Source organism: Thunnus maccoyii, chromosome 2 (genome assembly GCF_910596095.1).
Source record: "Thunnus maccoyii chromosome 2, fThuMac1.1, whole genome shotgun sequence".
Classification (NCBI taxonomy): domain Eukaryota; kingdom Metazoa; phylum Chordata; class Actinopteri; order Scombriformes; family Scombridae; genus Thunnus; species Thunnus maccoyii.
In genome coordinates this window covers 37237622-37258148 of record NC_056534.1, presented here as the reverse complement: position 1 = coordinate 37258148, position 20527 = coordinate 37237622, and the positions used below count along the sequence as shown (strand labels likewise).

Below are 20527 nucleotides of genomic sequence, written 5' to 3'. Positions count from 1 at the left end.
GGGATCCACACTTTGTCAGCAGCTTATTATTGTCTTTATCTACCTTTTTTTCATGACATGTGTGAGACAAAGTGCGTCTCAACAGATGTGTATGCCAGCCAGTGTGTGTGTGTGCGTGTGTGAGATAAGAGCAACTACAGAGATGACACCCATGAATTTACAGTATCAAAACACTCTCGACAGAGCAGTTCAAAAGTCAGTTACTAAGACCTACCATAAAGACGTCCAATAAAAACATTACACTCCCTCCCTCAGGAGTTCAAACACTCCCGGCTCCCGGAGACGCTTCAGGTGCAGATGGACGCTGCGAGAGAGGCCTTCGCTTGCACAAACACACACCAAACACATCAAAACAACAAAACCGAAACTCATGAAACTATGAATAAGTAGAGGCGCGCCGACGTCTCAAGCTAGCGCAACTTTAAAGGCCTGGTAGCTGCTGAGCCTACGGCTTTGTACATTCATTTCCACTCTTAAGATATGCACGGAGAACAAGTAACTCCAGTAGTGAATATTACTTGTGCCACTGGCTTTGGAAGTACAGTGGCGTTACCATGGAGTTTACATGTCACTAAAGCAAAACATGAAGTTAATTTGATTTCCATTTTTAACATCACCCGCCTCTAAAACAGATACATTTTATGGGTGCTCAGCTTACTTTCCTCTTGGCATGACAATCCAGAAAATGATCAGAACGCTACGCTCAAGTCTACTTAGAAAAATATTTTGTCAGCAGCATTTGATCAAAGTGGTGTGATACTGTTTATATGAGGGCACACACTGCAAACTAGCCACAAAGAAGCCACTCTCTGTCTCTCTCTCTCTCTCTCTCTGTCTGTCTCACACAGGCATGAACACACTCTTTTCTCTGTTTGTGTGCTCACACAGCTGTGGATCTTGCGCAGGGTTCAACCAAGGTAAAGATATGGTATATTACGCAATGGCTTATAGATTTTTCCACCCCTGGCAAGCTGCCAGCTCTCTAAACAGGAGAGGGAGAGGGAGAGAGAGCGACAGAGAGAGAGAGAGAGAGAGAGAGAGAGAGAGAGAGAGGATCAGAGAGCAGCACACTTTGTTCCACAAAGTCTGATTCACTAACTGGATTCACTGGCTGCCTTGCTGGGACTGCAGGCCTCTGTGGCCACTAGTTACACTGAGGAAATAGGGCTGAACAAAAGCGTGTGTGTGTGTTTTGTTTGTATGTGTGTTACTTGATAATAATGTGAGTACAGATTGTTGGTGCATGGCGGTTGGAGGATTGTTAGTGCATTTGCGTCAAATATCAGATATATTTATTAGGTCTGTTGGATATTTCAGCTATCGCTCCCTCGGGCGATGTTGACTGCTGCGGCTGCTCTACATTGGCCTGTCACACACACACACACACTAACACACATACATACACACACACACACACACACACACACACACAGCGCAGGCAAAAAATAAATGACCTTAGGTAGTCATTCAGCACAGTGGGGTGTAGCTGCTATACAGTAGGTCCAATGTATTTACATCAACTAGCATTTAAAGATACAGTAAAGCTACTGGCACTAGTAAAGAACAGACATCAGTTATTGTAAAGTCTGCATTTATTCTAAAAGGCCAATATTTCACTTTTTCTTTTCTTGCAGCATGCAAACTTATTTGACAAAGCAAAACAGTCATCAGATGGCAATGTTGTACTGTGAAATTGCACAAATAAATTCCTTTGACATAGACAACAAAAACTCTAATGTGCATGGATGACAGACATTTCATTGGAGACTACTTCCAAAATGAGACTTGGAAGAGTCAGCAAGAGCAGCCCAATCTGTTTTGAATCAGACGCTCGCCTGTCAGGATGATCAATCTGACTGTTTTCTTGATTTACTTACCGAGTACGTGACATGCATATGTTAATGAAACTTGTGCGTTTCTCATATCAGTCTTGTCCATATTCTCCCGCCTGGATTAAGAAGGCAGACATACTGTTCACACACAAGGCATAGAAATGCTTTCACAGAGCTGATTTGGCGTAGATCATGCGCACCGAGGTTCCCCCTATTCTTTTAATTGGGCCCTTGATGCTCGACATAGGGTGTACTTCCTCTAATTAGCTATATCTATAGCGTATGGGAGGGTGTATGAATGCATGCATGTGTAAAATCCTCTTTTGAGCAACTCCAAACTAACTAAGAGCTTTAATTTCACGCTAGGCTGCATTGTCCCATTCAGTGGGGTTACCCCCACAAAAAAGCCTCTGAGAAAATCAAAAAGAACGAAAAACACACCAATGAGCGACGGAGGAGGGGGATGGAGAAAGACAGAGAGAGAGAGAGAGGGAGAGACAAACAACAACAACAACAACTGAAGCTCATCCTAGAACAATGCAGATCTCTCACTAACCGTTACTTCGCTTTTAAAGAGAGCTAATTGAGGAGGTGGAGGGGGTGGAGGAAGAGGAGGAGGAGGAGGATGAAGGGGAAGGGCAGCTGTGAGGAGAGTGCAGTTCACCGTCTCTCGCAACCTCTCATCCCTCGGCTCCTTACGGGTTCCTCACATTTCCACTGTGTGATCATTCTAATCAGTTGCTGGCAAACCTAAGTCTTCTCACTTTAAATGACTGTAAACTGTTAGTTGTTGCACCTTCAACTCTCAATTCTGAGAAAAAATAATAACAGTCTTGCAGAGGGAGAAAACGCAATTATCAGTCAATCACACATATTATGTACCTAATTTTTTCCTTCTGACAAGAATAAAATATCGGGTAGTGAGCTTTGCAACAACAAAAGCTCTACGGGATAATTGAGTCTAGTTAGTGTTGGAGTACTTTCTACTTTCATGACAAAAGCTGGCTGAGGCTAAACTCAGGGAGACGTTCCCAGAATCAGCACACTGGAGTGATTTTGACTCTGCTGCTCCTGTCTGTCTATCTGTCTATAACATATGTGAGTGTTCTGTTTGATTTCAGATGAGTGTGTGTGTGTGTGTACGCGTACATGTGCGTAACTATATCACAGACCAACATAAGACCGCTATAGGGGCCGCCTGCTTCCACTGGCCACAGATCAGCCTAAACCTAATCCACACTAGGAGGCAGAGGACAGGAGGGGGGGGGGGGGGGGGGGGGGGGCTATATTCACACAAACACACATATATCTGCACACACAAGGACACACACACACACACACATGCCCATCCATCCAGGGGACAGCCACCTATTACCCTGTTGTGCCAACTGCCTCAGTTAAGCATGATAAATCCATTTACTATGGGCGGTCAGGAAGACTGCACAGATAAGGGATGAGCAGAGTACCACAGTGGTGGATTTAACCCACCTCCAAGACAGATTCACACACATTTACACACTTACACACACACACACGCACGCACACGCGCGCAGAGGAGGACTGGCTGCAAGCTGCCTCGGGATTTAGCTTGGGGCCTTACAGGCTTTTCCCATCACAAATTTTTAAAACGCTCCAAACAAAAAACTAAGATTTTATGTATTTACACACATTTTACTTTTGACAAATGTGTGATTTCAAATATTTGAACCAGAGATGAACTTGATTTAAGCAATTTTAAAAAACCTCAAGAGTCAACAAATCCCTCACACACAAATCAAGTGCTGTTTTTCTTCCCATGTAATCAAAATTTATTCATAAACTGCTTTACTGACATGGACATGTTGTGCCATTTCCCACTCCCCTGCGCTCCTTCCTCCGTCCCATCCCTCCGTCCCTGCCTACCAGCTTTCGCTCTGGGCCAAGCAGTGTAAGGTGGACCTGGTCTGTTTCCAACAGAAAGGATGAATAAGTAAAAAGAACACAATGTACCCCTGGGTTCTGCCTGCAACCCACTGCCTGCCTGGCGTCCTGGCACAGTTGGCAGGCCACTTTTACCCAGCCTACCGTCCACTACAGCAAACCTATTCTCCACTGCCTGTGCTGTGCCTACCAAACAGCTCAGTGTGAGCAGGATTAGTGTGTGCGTGTGTGTGTGTGTGAGTGTGTGCGTGTGCATGTGTGTGTGTGTGGTGCAAAGTGACGCCAGTAAGGCTTGGTATGTTACCAGATAATGCAGGCCCACCTCGGCTTACACCAGCACAGCGGCCGTCACCGTCCGGTCCCAATGAAACCAGAACCGAGGGCTGACGCAGGAGAGTCATCGGCCCAAAACGGGGAAGAAGTAAGAAACACACACATACTGTATGCATGCACACAAACACACAAACACACATGAACAGCTAGGGACTGCCAGGTGAATGTCTTAAATGTCTGACTTTTAATGAACTGATAATGGTGACTTAAGTGACTTCTATGTGAAAACAGGAAGACAAAATGAAATAAAACTGGGCTAAAAGAGAGATGAAAAGATTCATTTAGAAGAGGACAATGTAGGCAAACTGCTTGCGTGGGCTCCACACATATTGCAACACAGACTTTCTGCTTCTCCATATGCACTGATTCACAAACACTCTTTTGTTGAGATGATAGGTGCCTTCATCTCCAACACCAAAGATACTAACTACAAAATCTCAACTTTTTTTTCCGGTTGCTATGGCTGTATGGCATGGCTACAGTATGTATAGCTTTCACTGCATGCTTTCAAGCACTTTGCCAGTCTGCACGGCTGAATGAATTTCAAGGACTTATTTGATCTCCAAAATCTAAAAAAAAAAAAAAAAAAAAGAAAAAAAAACACACACACACTTTAGAACTGCAAATAATTGGACATGAAGCGTTCACAAGCGAGAATCGAGCGACCAAATAAAAGTTTTTTGCGTGTGAACTGTGCGGGTAATAGTTAAACAATCTCCCGCACAGTGTCAGGCATCTCATCAGTTTGCAGCAAAGCCTCAGAAGTTGGCAGAGTTTGTGAGGCGCGCTGTAGTATACAGTACAGTACGCACAGCCCACATCTCGTTTGGATAAGCGGGACTTAACTGGAGTCTGAAATAATTGATTTCAAAAAACGCAGCACACAAAAGTTTTAATTAACGACGCCTCCGCGACCTTCATACGACATTAAAACTTTATGCTAATGCATTTCCGTCACAGGGATGTGAAACAATGACACGTAGCCCGTAAAAAAAAAAAAAAAAAAAAAAAAAAAAACTCCCGGTACTGTTTGGCAAATTGCGTGTGCACACTTTTGGCTGATCTGGTCTGTTACCTACCAGGCCATTCCAGCAAAGCTTTTATCAGCATTAATAATACATTGTAGACTGTTTACACCAGTTATACATGTTTTTTTGTGTGTGTGTGTGATTTGTGAATTATTTACACAACTTAGATCGAAGAACAAATCTTAATGTAGTCACAGGAGGACAACAGCAGACAGTACATGTCAGTAGCTTATAATTCATCCATGTGTGCATGGATGTGGATACACACAAACACACACACACACACACACACACACACACACACACACACACACACACACACACACACACACACACACACACAAAGAAACAGCAAACTATCCGTACGCAGCATCAAACCACAGATCATTAAAAACAGGCGATTAAAGCGAAATTCAAGTGAAGTTTAAATTACAGGTGTGAACAGAGAAGTGTCAATTCTGCCCGCCAACAGGATGCACGGACGTTTTTTCTGGTTCATTTCTGATTGGTGTTAAAATCCTCCAAATACAAACACAGGTTCTCAAGGAGATATGGGAGAATGCAAACACATCCGCACTGCTTGATATCTCTCAGCAGGGCCAGGAGTCGTAATAACAGCAGCCTAAGCAGATCAATATGTATCGCATACGGGCTGCACGCGTCCATGCGGCGCTCGTGTGAGAGGATCTACTGCCAATTAATTTTAATTAATGGAAAGAAAGAGGAAACTCGATGCGGACCTCTGCCTCATACCACCAGGCTTGGAAAATTATCTGTGCTAAATATGCAGTAGGGCTGTTGGACTTATTTTACGGATCAAATAGACTATTGATTAGAAAATGTCTGCCTCACTGTTCAAAACTCACAGACGCCACAAAGGTCAAGAGATAATAAAAGGATAGAAACGTTTTAACTGCTGTAATTAATTCTGACGCAGGCTGGTTTTTCTTTCTTTAAAAAAAAAAAAAAAAAAAAAAAAAACCCAACAAACTTTGGTACAGTAATAAAAAAATATGATGTATGATGTGACGAAACATACATTTTGCTGTCAGCAGTGCTGTCCTCTTTGTTTGTGACGACTCAGAGAAAACAGTGAAGTCTGGTTAGAAGGCCTGAAATAACACCGAGAAGGAATCCACATGTTTTCCACGGAGCTCGTCAAACGACAGACTGTTCTGTTTAAGGAAAGGAATGATTACAATTCCTCTGCTTTATCCCATATGGCATACAACTCTTATACGACCTCAAATAGATTTAGTAAAAAAAAACCTATATATTATACCGACTTATAGTAACGCAAAACAGTGTTGCTGAGTAAAAAGGAGAGGAGGGCGGCAGGCCGTGACCTCCCTGCATCACTGAAACATTTTACGCACAGGCCGAAATGAAAAAGAAGTGACTTTATAGTGCAAAAAAACAGTTCACGGTGTAAATGAGTGCATGAAACTATAGTGCACAAGCTTAATAACTACATTTCAAGGCTGAATTATGTGATATTGCAACACAGTCGGGATACTGGAAGCTCTCGGCCTCAGACAAATAAATCCACACTTCCTACTGACAAAAACTGAAGACAATCAGCTCATATTCAACACGATTATTAAAGAGAGGCTGGATGGTGAAATATTGACACATAAAAATGACTATTACTCAGATGTTTATATATATTTCTATATAGGCCGAACAGCAGAGGGGAGAGAACCGGAGCTGCGGCGGCCTGAAGCTGCAGCTCGGCGCGTCTGCAGCTCTCATTTGTTAACTCTGCAGTGACTGTTCTCAATATCTGCATCTGTCAACTATATCCTGATTTTAAAACTTATTTATTTATTAACAGCCGTTGCCAAATCGCGGCGCTGCAAAGAAAAACAAAAAAGGGTCATTTATAGCTTGACCTTTGCTGTTATGAGCTGTTATATGATCTTGTTTAAATCAGAGATAAAACTAATTATACCATGACACATGCTATAATCATCCCATGAAGTAAATATACAAACTGTGATCAAAACAAACCGAGAAAGAAATAAGAGGCCTTTATCTCACCTGTGTCAGAGCGGCTTAAAGGTCAACCTGGATCATTTTTATTGTATAAGAATTAAACGTTTGTTTGTGACGTGGATTTTTACAAGAACATAAATACTAAATAATATGTAAGGCTGTTTTCAGTCACTGAGCTGATAAAGAAGATCAGTCTGACACGTTTCTGTAAAGTGTCAGAGGTGCGTGATAAGGCCCGCAACCCACATAGGTCCAAACTGAAACTGTATTTGTCCAGTAACGCAGAAAAAAAGTGATCTGAATACTTACAGTTAATATTTTAGGATTACCAAAAGACTAGTAAAACAAAAAAATAACACTGATTGACCTGAACACAACTTCTAAATGAACTATTCCCTCAAACGGCCTTTGAAATTACGCACAAGATAAAGCGAGATTTTTTAGTGTTAACCCCTCCAAAGCTCTATTTGACCTTCTCTTTAATGTAAAGACGGTGTAATAAAGCTGAATGATAACATTCAGGTCTATATGACATCTATACTGCTTTTAAAGGTCAACTAATTTCTGATTAATCAAACTGCAGCATGCAGCTCAGTCTCTACACACACACACACACACATACACACTCACACACACATACACACACACACACACACACACACACACCCTCCCCTCTGTCGCCTTCATGATACATTAAAAAAACTTAGTTTTAATTGAAAACGAAGCTGCTGAAATTGAATGAACTAAACGAGGAACAGTTCTGAATGTGTCCACAGTGACCCCAAGAGCCCCCAACACAGACCGCGGGTGAAGACCCGGCAGAGCTCGCGAACAGCCGCGGGTCACAAACCTTCCTATAAAAAATAAACTGTCCCACAACTCAGCAACCGTATAGGAACTCTCTCCGTACTTTATTATATTTGTCGATAAAGCCGATGAAAGCCTCGGGCTGATTGTAATTAGTTGCCAACTGACAGGACACCGAGCCCTTCTTCCCCTTTCTCCAGCCTCGGTTTTATATAAAATAGATTTGGGAGAAGCGCCATTTTCTCTCCAAACCATGCGCAATGAGACGCACAAGAAAGCCCGTTGGAGGAGTGCCATTAAAAAGAAAGGGGGAGAGACAGAGCGCGAGAGAGGGAGAGAGAGAGGGAGGTTAAACACTATCGGGGAAAAGAGAGCAGAGCTGGAAAAAAGGTCCTTAAAACGCAACAAATGACAAGCAGCAGCACGACAGACAGCACAACACTGTGACCACATATAAACCGGAGGCGCACTACGCCGGGAAAAAAAAAAGCAAACGAAGAGGAGCATGAAATACGGCGATTTTTTTCATACCTGTGTCAAGCAGTAAGGGGAGTACATGGTTGTGTCTAGAGATGAAAATTGGAGTTGTTGATAATAAAGTTGGATGGAGGTTCGCTGCGGTGCCGCATTGCAAAGCCGCTGTGGCTCAGTCCAGGCTGTAACCCCGCCTCACTCGCAGTGAAAGCTCCGCACTAACTTTAGGGGAAAGTTTTTGCTGCTCTCTCTCCCTCCCTCCCTCTTTCTCTCTAGCTCTCTCCCTCTCTCTCCCGCCCCGCTCTCTCTCAGATCGACACGAACAAAACCGTATATTTGAAATTATCACCGACTTTAAAAAAAAAAAAAAAAAAATAGATATTGTTTATAAAAAAAAAAAAAAAAGAATCAGTGCTTCGCTAAAAACCTCAGAGAGAGATCGCGGCACATACAGTATTCCTGCAGCCCTGCAGGGGCTTATAGTGCGCCTGTGGTGCTCAGTGGTGAGTTCAGTCACCTCATCGTGTTTTACGATATTTGAAAAATAATCCTATACGGAACATCTGTAATATTCCTATAATATTACCATCTGCACTCGCAGCCCCGCGAGGCGCCTCCGTCTGAAATTCACTATTAAAATGACATTTTCGTGAAGGAACAGTTGCTCTGTTCCTCCCGTCACGAAAAGCATCAAGTCATAATGTTGCGTTTTTACTGAATTTCAACTTATTATAAATTGCCATAAACAAATCTATCTATCTATCTATCTATCTATCTATCTATCTATCTATCTATCTATCTATCTATCTACAGACAACAATATAACATAACAATAAGCTTAAGTTGAATTTTAAAAAAGAGTTACTTTACATTTGTGCCTCACAATAGTGTCTCAATAGTGTGTTAATGGTGACTTTCATCCTCTGGTGCTAGAACATGTTATTTTTATTTTATCTCCTGTGGAATCAATTTAATGAGCATATTTAGGATGTTGGTAGAATCTTTCTTATGCTATTTTTTGACAGTACTTTAAGATGAAATCAATCTTTAGTAGCTTTAATGATGAGTTCAGAACAAACTGATGATTTCAAGAGGCAGAATTTCCTCAAAAATGATGCTTATTCAACTTTCATATCCCTTGCTCTTATTGAAAATGCAGAAGCGGACCCAACTGTGACTAAAACAGAAACAGAGGCTTGAAATTTACATCTCAGATTTTGCTGTGATATTTTGTCAGCCTTTCAGTTGGAGGGTGACATAAAGCTCTCCGCACACACAAACCAACTCAAGTGTCTTAAGTGGAGGGGGCCCCATGTCCTTAACTTGAGCATTTGTTACTGTAAATTAAACGTGTGCTGTTGATGCAGCTGAAACATCAGCTCAAACGTGGACCGAAATTTGTGTTGAATTAATTTTACAGTGTGTCACAGCTGGATTTGAGGCCCGATCCTGCCAGCATCGCTTTGGCTAAAGACGCTGTGCAGTTTGGGGTCGAGGAGCTCCTCATTCGAGAGTTACAACCAACACCACAATATATTTACACCAGAAAATGCACTCAAATATTCTCACTATTTCTAGGGACCTCCCGGCATGCCGAACAAGGCTACTGAACAAGTCCAAAGTTATTACAGCAAGTTGCAAATCTCCAGTCTGAACGATTGTAATTTATTCTCCTTTTTAATCAAGTCCAAGTCATATTCTAGTGTGCTGTATATGTACACCAAGACAAAAGATACCTGAACTTGGACAAAGTGGTCTAAACCAGTTTCATTGTGTCTCCTATTGTATGGAAGCGATACACTCTGTTTCTAATCAGGCTTGGCTCTATCCTCACCCGCTCCCTGCTCCTCAGCCTAATCAAACTCATATATGCAGGCAGAGTGCCTGCAATTATACATAAGCCCCTGCCTTGTGCATGTGTGTGAGCGAGAGTGCGTGCACAAGCATTGTGAGAGTGTTTAGAAGTGTGTGAATACAATTCTGTATGTGCATATGTCTGAGAGTGTGTGAGTCTTGCAAAACGTGTGTGTGTGTGTATGTGTGTGTGAATGTGTACATGTATGTGTGTGTGTGTGTGTGTGTGTGTGTATGTGTGTGTGCAAGGGTGCGGTTTTGGGGGTTGAAGTCACCCCAGTGCTTGAATGCCAAGTTTTTCAGGGGGATATGAAGCTGTGCAGCTTTACGAGACCTCAGCCTATGTAGGATACTTAGACACTCACACCACAGACACACATGCATACAATGTACAGTATATAGACACATACTAACACATATATGAACACAGTCACAAGCGTCTTAAGAGATACACCGTCTTCAACAGCTAGAAAAAGAAATAATTTGCTTAAAAAAAAAGAAATAAAAAGTGCAAGAAAGTGAAGGATACTGAGGTGTAGTCTATTTCTTTCCCATACTCTCTCCTCTTTCCAAACCACACCCCACCACGGCACAGGCCCAAACCCCAAAGCCTTTGTGTGCTCCCTCGCTTTCCCTTCTCTCTTTCCCTTTTTCTTTTTCTCAGTGGTTGTTTCTAGCAACCTTTTTCTCTTTTTCTATCTTATAATCTCTTGCTGTTCTCTCTCTCTCTCTCTCTCTCTCTCTCTCTCTCGGCTGTCTTCATCACACACACACACACACACACACACACACACACGCTGTCCCCTTTTCGTCTTTCTGACTTTACTGGCTGTCTTTGTCTCTGGCTGCAGTCTGGGCCGAGACGTCCATCTCAGTATTCAACACAGGCGCTTGGCTGTAACAAACAAACTATAGCAACCGCAGGAGTTACAAAACACAGAAGCCCAGGTTTTCTTTCCAAACTCTCTTTCTGCCTGTGATCAAGCAGTCCTGTCTGACCGTCACTTATGAAAGCCCCTCATAGGTGCACAGTGTTCTAGCAGTTCCCGAGCCTACCATCAAAAAGCACATGAGAAAAACATATGGTGTGTCTAAAGTTAGTGTGTCGTGGTCTCCCACTGACACACGGCACAACCCATATACTCGCAGTTTACCACTGCCTGTGGCTATGCCATTAAATATTGAAAGTGATGTAGCATACTGATACTGCCATTAGCATGCTAAATATGTGAGACAGGTGGTTGAGGCTCCCATTTCAAAAAGCGGGAAATATGTGAATGGAAAATGTGTGTAACTGTAGCGTTTATACGCCGTACAGTGTAAATATTGTTTGAGTAAGCTGTTTATGTGTGCTCTGGGAGGGTGCACGCCAATCAAATGCATACAGGCATATGCAGTTGGAGAGAAATGGCTGACTGGCCGTTATGGCTAACAAGCATATCATACACAGTGTGGATCCCAGAGACTCTATGGATCTGTTTGCAATCTGAGTGTGTGAGTAGAGCAATGTGTTACGCCTGCTGCTTTTTATGTATTGACTGTATGCAATGGCTGCTCATACGTTTTACTCCGACTGGTTTGGATTACTGACTTTCTACCGTGTTTGTATTCGACAGGAAGAAAATGTATAGATTTATTTTTCTAGTCTGATGTCATCATTCTTTAATTTAAGCGGTAAATGCAACATGTCAGATTGCAGCACGCAGGCAAAAGGAAGTGTTTTCCGGGCAGTATAACCAGATATCTGTAACCTCAACCTGAAAGAAATCTTTTGTTTTTTTTTTTTGGTTTATTTTTTTTACAATCATATGACAATGACCACATGCAGTACATGTTAAACACAGAAAGTGTCCTGCAGAAAAATCTCATGTCTTCAGTTTTGTAACGTTTTGCATCTTAGTTTGTTTCAACTGGCAGCAGATTTTGTTCTCCAGATGAAGAAAACGTGTCCAGAAACTACTGCTAAGCATAAGTAATATTTTTTATATTTTTTGACATTATGAGGAAATACTGTGTTTTTGTAGGGCACTGTTGCCACACGTCAGCACAGTCAATGAATGATTTCTGGATGTCAGTGATGATGACATGCAGGAGGAAAGGGATAAATAGGCATGCTAGGAAACACTCAACACTTAAAAAATATGGATATATTTCCTGGACACATTAACCCCAGAACCTCTGATTCAGGATCTGAAGACTGAAGATAATATAGTGGTGAACATCCCCGGCATTGAAGTCTGACCACGTAAAAATGATTCTGCAACATGCACTGATGAGTCTTTTGTACTCTGAATGCCCTCTCTTTCTCTCAACTGCTGTAAATCTTTATAAAGGAAGAAAGAGATTATTCTTAATGGACTGAGCTTGTTTGTGTGTCCAGGAAATAAATGTTGGAACATCAACATCACAGGAACAGATGTAGAGAGCTTAAGATGTGTGTGTGTGTGTGTGTGTGTGTTTATACCCTGTATGTATCAGACACGAGGAAACATTCAGGCATCCCTGGGCCTCTAGGAGGATCGTCGTTCACCAGGTAGGCGTCAGTAGCCTAAAAAAAAAAAACAAAGAAAGGGTTATTTACAGAGGCAAAAAATAGGATTTGTTCAATGTAGTTGCACAGTTATTTTGTTATATTATTCGCAGCCCTCAAAGAAAGTGGATCACAACCTTTTTTGGCACTGAGGCATCAGAAATTCTAGTGTTCACCAGTTTTACTGGATGCTTGAACCTGTTATTTTGTATGAGACTCCAGTAAGAACAATAAACTTAGAATACATTTACTTTGAGGGGCATATAGAGTATAGCAAAACATTCTGAATATTCATTTTCTTTCAGTATTCACCTGATTTTTTTGGGGTAATGTTCTACGCTGTGCCAGTGCTAAGAAATAAATGCAGCTAAAAATGCCATAAAATTTTAAGAATTCATTAAAATTCAGAAGGATATTTGCGGCCAGTTGTGACCTGAAATCACCCCACTTACACACTTATTTTCTATGCTTCCCCTTTGTGATAAAGCATCACTAAAATAATCTTGTACAATATGGGACAGTCTTATAACCCCCACTGGTCTCGTTTCTCCATAGAAAGCACTTCGCCTACTAACATCTCTTCCACTATACATCCCCAGCCAGACTGTCTGTAAGTACCAGAGTGTATGCATGCATGTGTGTGTAAGTGTTCATTCAGGGAGCTTCATTTGTATTCTAAGTCAAGCAGGCAGGCAGGCAGGGTTCTGGCAGGGCCCGGAGCTGTGAAATGGGCTCTCCTTGCAGTTCTGCCGTTGATTGGATCAACCTATCCCACTCTACTTACCCGAAGGGAGCCCAAATCCCACAGCCGCTGTGCTGTTCTGTGAAATCCTATTTCATTTCACAACTTTAACGGATAAAAAAGCGTGCACACACTCTTGTGCCAGCCCGAGACCCCATGCCACATTTGTTTAGCGAAACAGGAGCAGAAAGAAAACAGTGTATCTGGTGTGTGGGAACGTTTAAATGCATGCACATATATAGTGTCACCCTCTTGAAAATAATATAATCACCTGCACATATATACATTTTTTTCTACGCCCATGTACTCTCTGCCTCGCACACAAGCAACACACACAAGCACAGGCACACACCGACGCACACGTGCATGCCACTTACGCAGACACACAGACACAAACCCCATAATAAGAGCCAGACGTTGGCAGACCACACAGCCCTGAGTTGTGGTGAAAACAAAGGCTATTCATATCCTTCGCAATGAGAGGTCTGTACAGCTAACTCTCTTTCTCCCTCTCTCCCCCGTCTCTCCCCTCGGCTTTTTATTACAGATAATCTGCACTCGCAAACCTTCCATTTTTCTGCAATTGTGCGATTTCTAATCATCTTTATTAGTCCATAAACATGTTTTTTTTATTTTTAGTCTCTTTTTATTGCTGAGGCCTCCAGCTCCTTAAGGGGGCAACACAGTGCCCATTGTTGAGTCTCAAGAAGAGGATGAAGCCAGGAACGGAGTGAGAGAGGCCTGCTGATAAGGCAGCAAAGCATTATGGGAAAGGGGTAGCAGAGTTCTATAGATGCACACACGCACACACACACATATACACACACATATACACACAAGACAAAATGCAAACACTCAGAGTCTGCCAGGCCACATGTGTGTGATAACGAGACGATGCGTCTGATTGGCCGCCGGTCAGAATGATGGCCTGGATCCACAGCACCTGTGTGGGGCTCCACACCAGTACGAGCCTGCCGACTGTACCAGCAAGCAGACAACAATGCATCAGGTGTGCTGGAGCCTCTGTGATTGGTTGTGTTTGGCCAGAAACAGGGTCAGGTGCACTAGCAAGCCTCGTCTGATTGGTTGAGCCGGACCCAAAAAAGCTGCGGGTGGGAAAGAGCTGTTTTCATTGGCTGCCATTGCCTCATTCTGCTGGTGAATGGGGTGTCTGGGTGGATGGCAGTGGGACAACTGGTTCGACTGGGAGCGAGTGAGGGAACATTCTGAGTATTTGAGAATACCTTATACACATAAATCCCTTCATAAACACTAAATCTCAGTCCGATAGACCTGATATTACCCATCTTTTCACTTCACCTAAGTGTCTCAAAACACATAAAAAATCAAATCAAAAGATGATTTGCTCTCATTTCATATTAACCAACCAAGAACGAGGAATTTAAATGCCCACTTTATGTCGTCAGCCAAAGAAACAGGTGTTGATGAACCTCAATCCCATTGTGAAACAGTGAATAACATGAAGCTAATGAATAGGCTAAGCTCTGTACCTGCCACTGGGGAGGCCAGAACATACTGACTCCCTTTGTAGTAAACCCCAAAAAAACTCCAGGCCCCCAAACACTCTCTCCTGCAGCAGTGTATGAATTATATATTGTACTATATATATAGAACATATGCCCAGCCCATATGGCCAGCCCTGAGCGAAAAAATCTCAAAGCCCTCCTTAATTAACATTTTAGAGGGAAGATTCGGAGGCGGGAGATTGAGTCAGTGACCTATTTGGAGTCCATCATCGCCCAATGCAAATGTGTTAATTGAGACAGATTTTCCCACTCCGCAAATATGCAGAGGATGCGATGGAGGATTTTTTTTTTTTTTTTGTCTCAGCCATCTGATCTAAGGTAGGGGTATAGGATCTGTTTTAAACTGTGTTTCCTGCTGCCTCCGCTGACAAAAGAAGACACTTCTCTTTCACTTTCTCCCTTGCTATCTCACACAGTCCTTCCTTGGCTCACTCTCTATCTGTCTCTCTCTCTCTCTCTCTCTCTCTCTGGGTGTATGTGTTGACGACCATATGGCCAAATTCTTTGGAGGTGAGATCTCCAAAAAACCTGCTCACACACTTGTGCACACACACACTCACACATGTACTCACACACACACACACTCACCTCCACAGAGCTTTGTGTATGAAAGGCCCTGATGGTGGAATTTGTTCTCAGATGGCTCCATTTTAAAGCACATGAATGGCAACATATCAATGATCCTCCTCTCTATCTTTCTGTCTCTCTGCATCTCACATTTGCAGCTACACACACACACACACACACACACACACACACACACACACACACACACACATTTACACGCTATTCATCACTTGCACACACAAAAAAAACTTACACTGCTCACACACCTGGTGCAGCCCTCTCCTCCTTTCCAGAAACCATTTATTCTGGCTGCTGCACAAGCACTATCAGCGCTGTCAGTCCATCTTTAAAAACCATAATTATTATCACCACCATTGTGTCTTAAACGCGTTTTTATAATCATGATTTGGTGGCTGAGAATAACACTGCCAAGTTTAAGGCACAGGATAAAAATGGAGGGGGGGGGGGGGGGGGGGGGGGGATGGGGATGGGGAGAGAGAAAGAGAAGAGAGTCCAGCCAACCTGCATGAGATGGCAACCACTTCAAAGACGCCGGGCCGCACTGGCGATCTGTTCCACGGTGTGTGAGGGGTGTATGAAAGGCAGAAATGGCCGCCGTGTGAGTCCCTGCCAAAGCTACCTCGGGGAGAAATGTTGGAAAAATATGATTTTTCACACAGCCATCTCAGGGGGGGGTGAGGGGGAAAAACAGGGAGAATAAGAAAGAAGATGAGAAACCGAGGGGCTGCATTAAAAAAAGAAGGATAGATGGATGGCTGAGCAGAGTGGGGCTAATTATTTCACTCCACTTGTGGGTCCTGAAGGTTTTGTTGGGTCAGAAGTACAGCCAAGATGCAGTGCTGAAGATTGCATTTGGCTTAATTGTGCAGTTGTGTTTTACACAATAGTAAACGGTGGGAATCTGGATAAATCATGAGGCATACAGCGAGAACAGTTTCCGTTAAGGAGGCCTGACTGCAGGAGGCAAGAGTATAAAATAATTTCACATGACTTAAGCAAAAAGCATTGACTTATGTTGGAAATTCAACCGTGTGTTTATGTGTGCGTGCGTGTGTGTAGTGAAAATCGAAAGTGCTTAAATGCAAATGGGTGAGGTGAAACTACTGAATGCCTGACTAATAGATGGATAGATGTTGAACTACAGCAGCCCTAACAATAGCTCTAAAAACAAAAAAATACATCCCTTCACCAAAACTGTTACCGTGAAACAAGTTTGAACAGAACACACATTGTGACACACCCCAAGATTCACTCAGCTTGGCGCCTCGCCTGTCAACTAGTGATCTTGCTCGACAGGCTAGGCTATGGACTGTGGCCTTTAGATAATACTATGCCAATTGTAACACTGAACTTTCTAGGCTGCAACATTTTGCTGCCACATCGCTCGCACCATCCACTATAGGTAACCCAACGCCACTGGCACTCCTTTTTCTCCATGGATCCTTGTATATAAGCTTTTTTTAATGGCCTAACCACACTCAGTTAAGGCCTAGCCACACCGGCTAAGTGCGTTTAACAATGAGGTTTGAGCTGGTACAATCAGCCCTTTGTGTCACACAAGGACTGATCCATGGGGAGATTTTCTTGTGGTTATGGTTCTAATACAGCAGAGTTTACCACAAAGACCAGGAAGCATAGAGTTTCATTTCAAAACACACACACACACACACACACACACTCAGTACAACTCAATAAGACAGCGTGCTGAGCTCATTTCAAATGTCTCGCCCACTTTCAACTTCACCAAAATGACACTCTAAAAATGTATTTAATAATACAGCAAGGTTCACGCCTACCTCCCAGCTTGGCACCAATAACAGTCTTGGCTTTGATTTGACTGACAGGTTCAGTGTTTGGCAGGTTTTCTCAACAACAACCGCAATTCAACCAACTGTGAAATTATAGACCCACAATCAAAACTAAATGAGGATTGTAATATCACTGCCAATTATGAACCATTGTCTAATGGTGCGTTTACCTTAAGAAATATAGACAGATAATTGGACAGCAGACATCACAAATTACAACGTGGCCTGCAATTTAACATTTTGAGCCGCTCGAGGCCTTTTCTGCGTTGGTGTGCAGGTATGACAGGGTGTCACAGCAGCTGTAGCCAACAAACATTTTTGGCAGGTGACCCCATAGTATAGTTATGTAACACTGGTATTGATAAAAAAAAAAAACAAATTAAAATATGCATTCACTTCTTGAGAGTGTGCACACAATGTGTCATGTTGGGCACAGGAATCAAATTGCTCCTGTAAAGCTGGTTGGTGACAATAAATGTCATAGATGCTCAGTGTAATAATGCTGAATAAAAGAGATGACACTGAACATCTCTTCCTCTCTGAATTGGAGATAATGCTTTCTGGATAATGCTTCAGAGCACCTCTGGCAAACAAAAAGACATAGAAAGGATCCTTTACACCATTTGTAATCAATACAATGAATAACCAGCACAAAAATATTCATGTATGCTGCGAGAATTCAAACACATACAGTAAATTGTTTTGCACATATTTTGCTGTATTATTGATGATTTGTGACTTGTGTTGTGTTTATTATTTTTTTTATTGTGTATTTATTGTCTTTATTGGTGAGAAAAAGATATTTCCATTTCCAAATGACATCCAGACAGTGTTTCAGTCTATATAAAGTATTATATTTTATTTCTATGGGCCAACATGTCTAATATATGAAGTCCAGCTGCATGTAAAGACTTACATTATTATTTCAAAAGAAATATCTTCTATGTTTCAGTATTTCTGGATGTATTGTTTGCCTCTGTGTTTTATTTCTGTGTTACCAGAGAAATATTTTATTAGGTCTCTTTGGATGAAACCAAACATTCAACAAATCCACTCTGTGAGCTGTTTAACACACGAAATGCAGACACATCATGAACACATTCCTCTGTAATCTCCTGTTCATCATAATAAAAGATCAATAATGTAGCTCACAATTTTAGTAAATAATGCAAAAGCTTGAACTTGAAGGATGATCGAGATCATTTAAGGTTGATGTTTCCATGTAAAAAACAATAAAAGAAGCTGTTTTTCTGTATTCAAATCTAAAACATTTGAAAGTAGACGACATTAAAATATATTATTTATGTCTCATATTGCTGCAGGATTTAGAGAGATAAATTATCATCCTCTTGATTTTCGGGTAGATTTTACATATTAGGTGCTTTTTATTCATGCTGCTTTCTCTAGAAGCACTCTCAGCACTTGTTCTGGGAGCACAAACACGGTCTGTGTCACCTCACCTCCCCACCCCCTTGTAGTCGCTATAAAGTGTCATCAACTACGCAAATGAAGTGCCCATTGATAAAAAAAAAAACAGCAGCCGCCTCAGACAGAAAAGACACAGTCCGGGTGCAAGGTGGAGGACGGCGCAGCAGCCCTGCGCCACGCTGACTTAAAGGATGCTTTCATATCATGATAATAATGATGATAATAATAAATACCGCCCACACACTCTGTCCCTATATGCTGGCCTTTCAGATCTCCTCTCCAGCAACCATCAGACTGCGCTTGCATGTGTGTGTTTTATTCTGTTTGATCTGAGCAGCGCAGGAGCATCAGCCCCCACTTTGTATGTCTGCAGGGCCACTCAAACGCCTCTGCAAACACATCAGCCTGCACGTTGTTAACTCATCAGTAAGGCTCATTTCACGCAAAGTAGCAAAGTGATCATTTTGATATATTGCAGATATAAATGTTTCAGTGTTATTAGGTCTTTGTTTACGGTTTAGGGATAACAAAGAAATGCAGTAAATGCAATGCATCTTAACATTTGGAAAATATGAAAAAATATAAAGCTGCATTGCAAATGTATTGTTAGTGTGCAAGAAATGTGGGACAATCAGCATATTTGTAGTTTTTTCCAAATCAAATCAAAGTGAGTTTTGTCGCTTTTTAACTATCAAATTTGGCAGGTAAGGTGATTACTTTTACACTTAACACACACACACACACACACACACACACACACACACACACACACACACACACACACACACACATATTCTCTCTCTCTCTCTCTCTCTCACACACACACACACACGCACACAGGTGTGTTGCGCATCATCATCATCATCTGTGGCCTCACACACACTCCTGCCTGCATCCAACAAAGTGTTGATCTTCTTACAAAGACACGAAAAAGGCTAAAAGGCTAAAAGGCTAAAAGGCAACCGCAGGGATGCAGTTCAACACACGCAATGTTTAGTTTACTCCCAGTCCAATACTTCACCCTATAGACCCAACAGAGGGGAACTATTGAGTTACACAGCACGTACCATTATAGCGCGGGGAGATCTGCCAACCCTCTCAATGCCCCATTTTCCTTTAAAAGTTCAGCTTCCAAAAAAGTGAGAGAGGGAGTGAGGGCTGAGAGAGGAAGACTTGGTCTCTTCGCTGTTGCCGGAAGCAAAAAAAAGGACCTTTAAACAAGTCAGCCTTAGGCCCAGATAGAAAAAAACACGCTCTTTCAAAAGTGGGTCCACTCTGCAAGAGATAGGAGGAAAAGAGGACAGCAGCGCCGAGCCCTCCGTTTACCGCTGTTTGGCCTCAGATGAGCCCATGTCCAGCAGCCAGAAGTCAGGGAGACGTCTGCGTCAAAGTCCCGAGGTGCGTCCTTCAGCCGCCAAACTTGTCCAGCAGATTGGGAGACGCTTAAAAACTCCCGCGATATAATATCAATAACACGATTTTTAAAAAAATTAATGGACGGGAGAGGTGATGCAAAGTAAGTTTTGTTTATATTATTTTTTTTTCCGTGTGTAGCCTTCGCAGTCTGGCAGCTTCTGTCTCCAAAACGTGTCCAAAAGCGGCTGTCTCCTGCGCCGCGCGTCCGATCTGTTTTACCCTCGT

The 20527-nt window shown here is 42.4% G+C and overlaps 1 protein-coding gene across 10 annotated transcripts in view; it reads right to left on the bottom strand.

Annotated features, from left to right (window-relative positions):
• Nucleotides 1-20035, bottom strand: part of nfixa (nuclear factor I/Xa) — a 107901-nt gene extending 87866 nt beyond the window's left edge. For 9 of the 10 annotated variants that reach the window (XM_042426241.1, XM_042426294.1, XM_042426304.1 and 6 more), the window contains exons 1-2: nucleotides 19954-20035; nucleotides 12708-12791 (exon numbers count right to left, since the gene is read on the bottom strand). In XM_042426241.1, the coding sequence (XP_042282175.1) occupies nucleotides 12708-12791; nucleotides 19954-19956 (87 nt within the window). In that variant the 5' untranslated portion in view covers nucleotides 19957-20035. Of the gene's footprint in view, nucleotides 1-8446; nucleotides 8589-12707; nucleotides 12792-19953 lie in introns of those variants that run through there. The other variant, XM_042426258.1, reaches the window with a different exon arrangement.
• Between the last annotated feature and the right edge of the window lie 492 nt (nucleotides 20036-20527).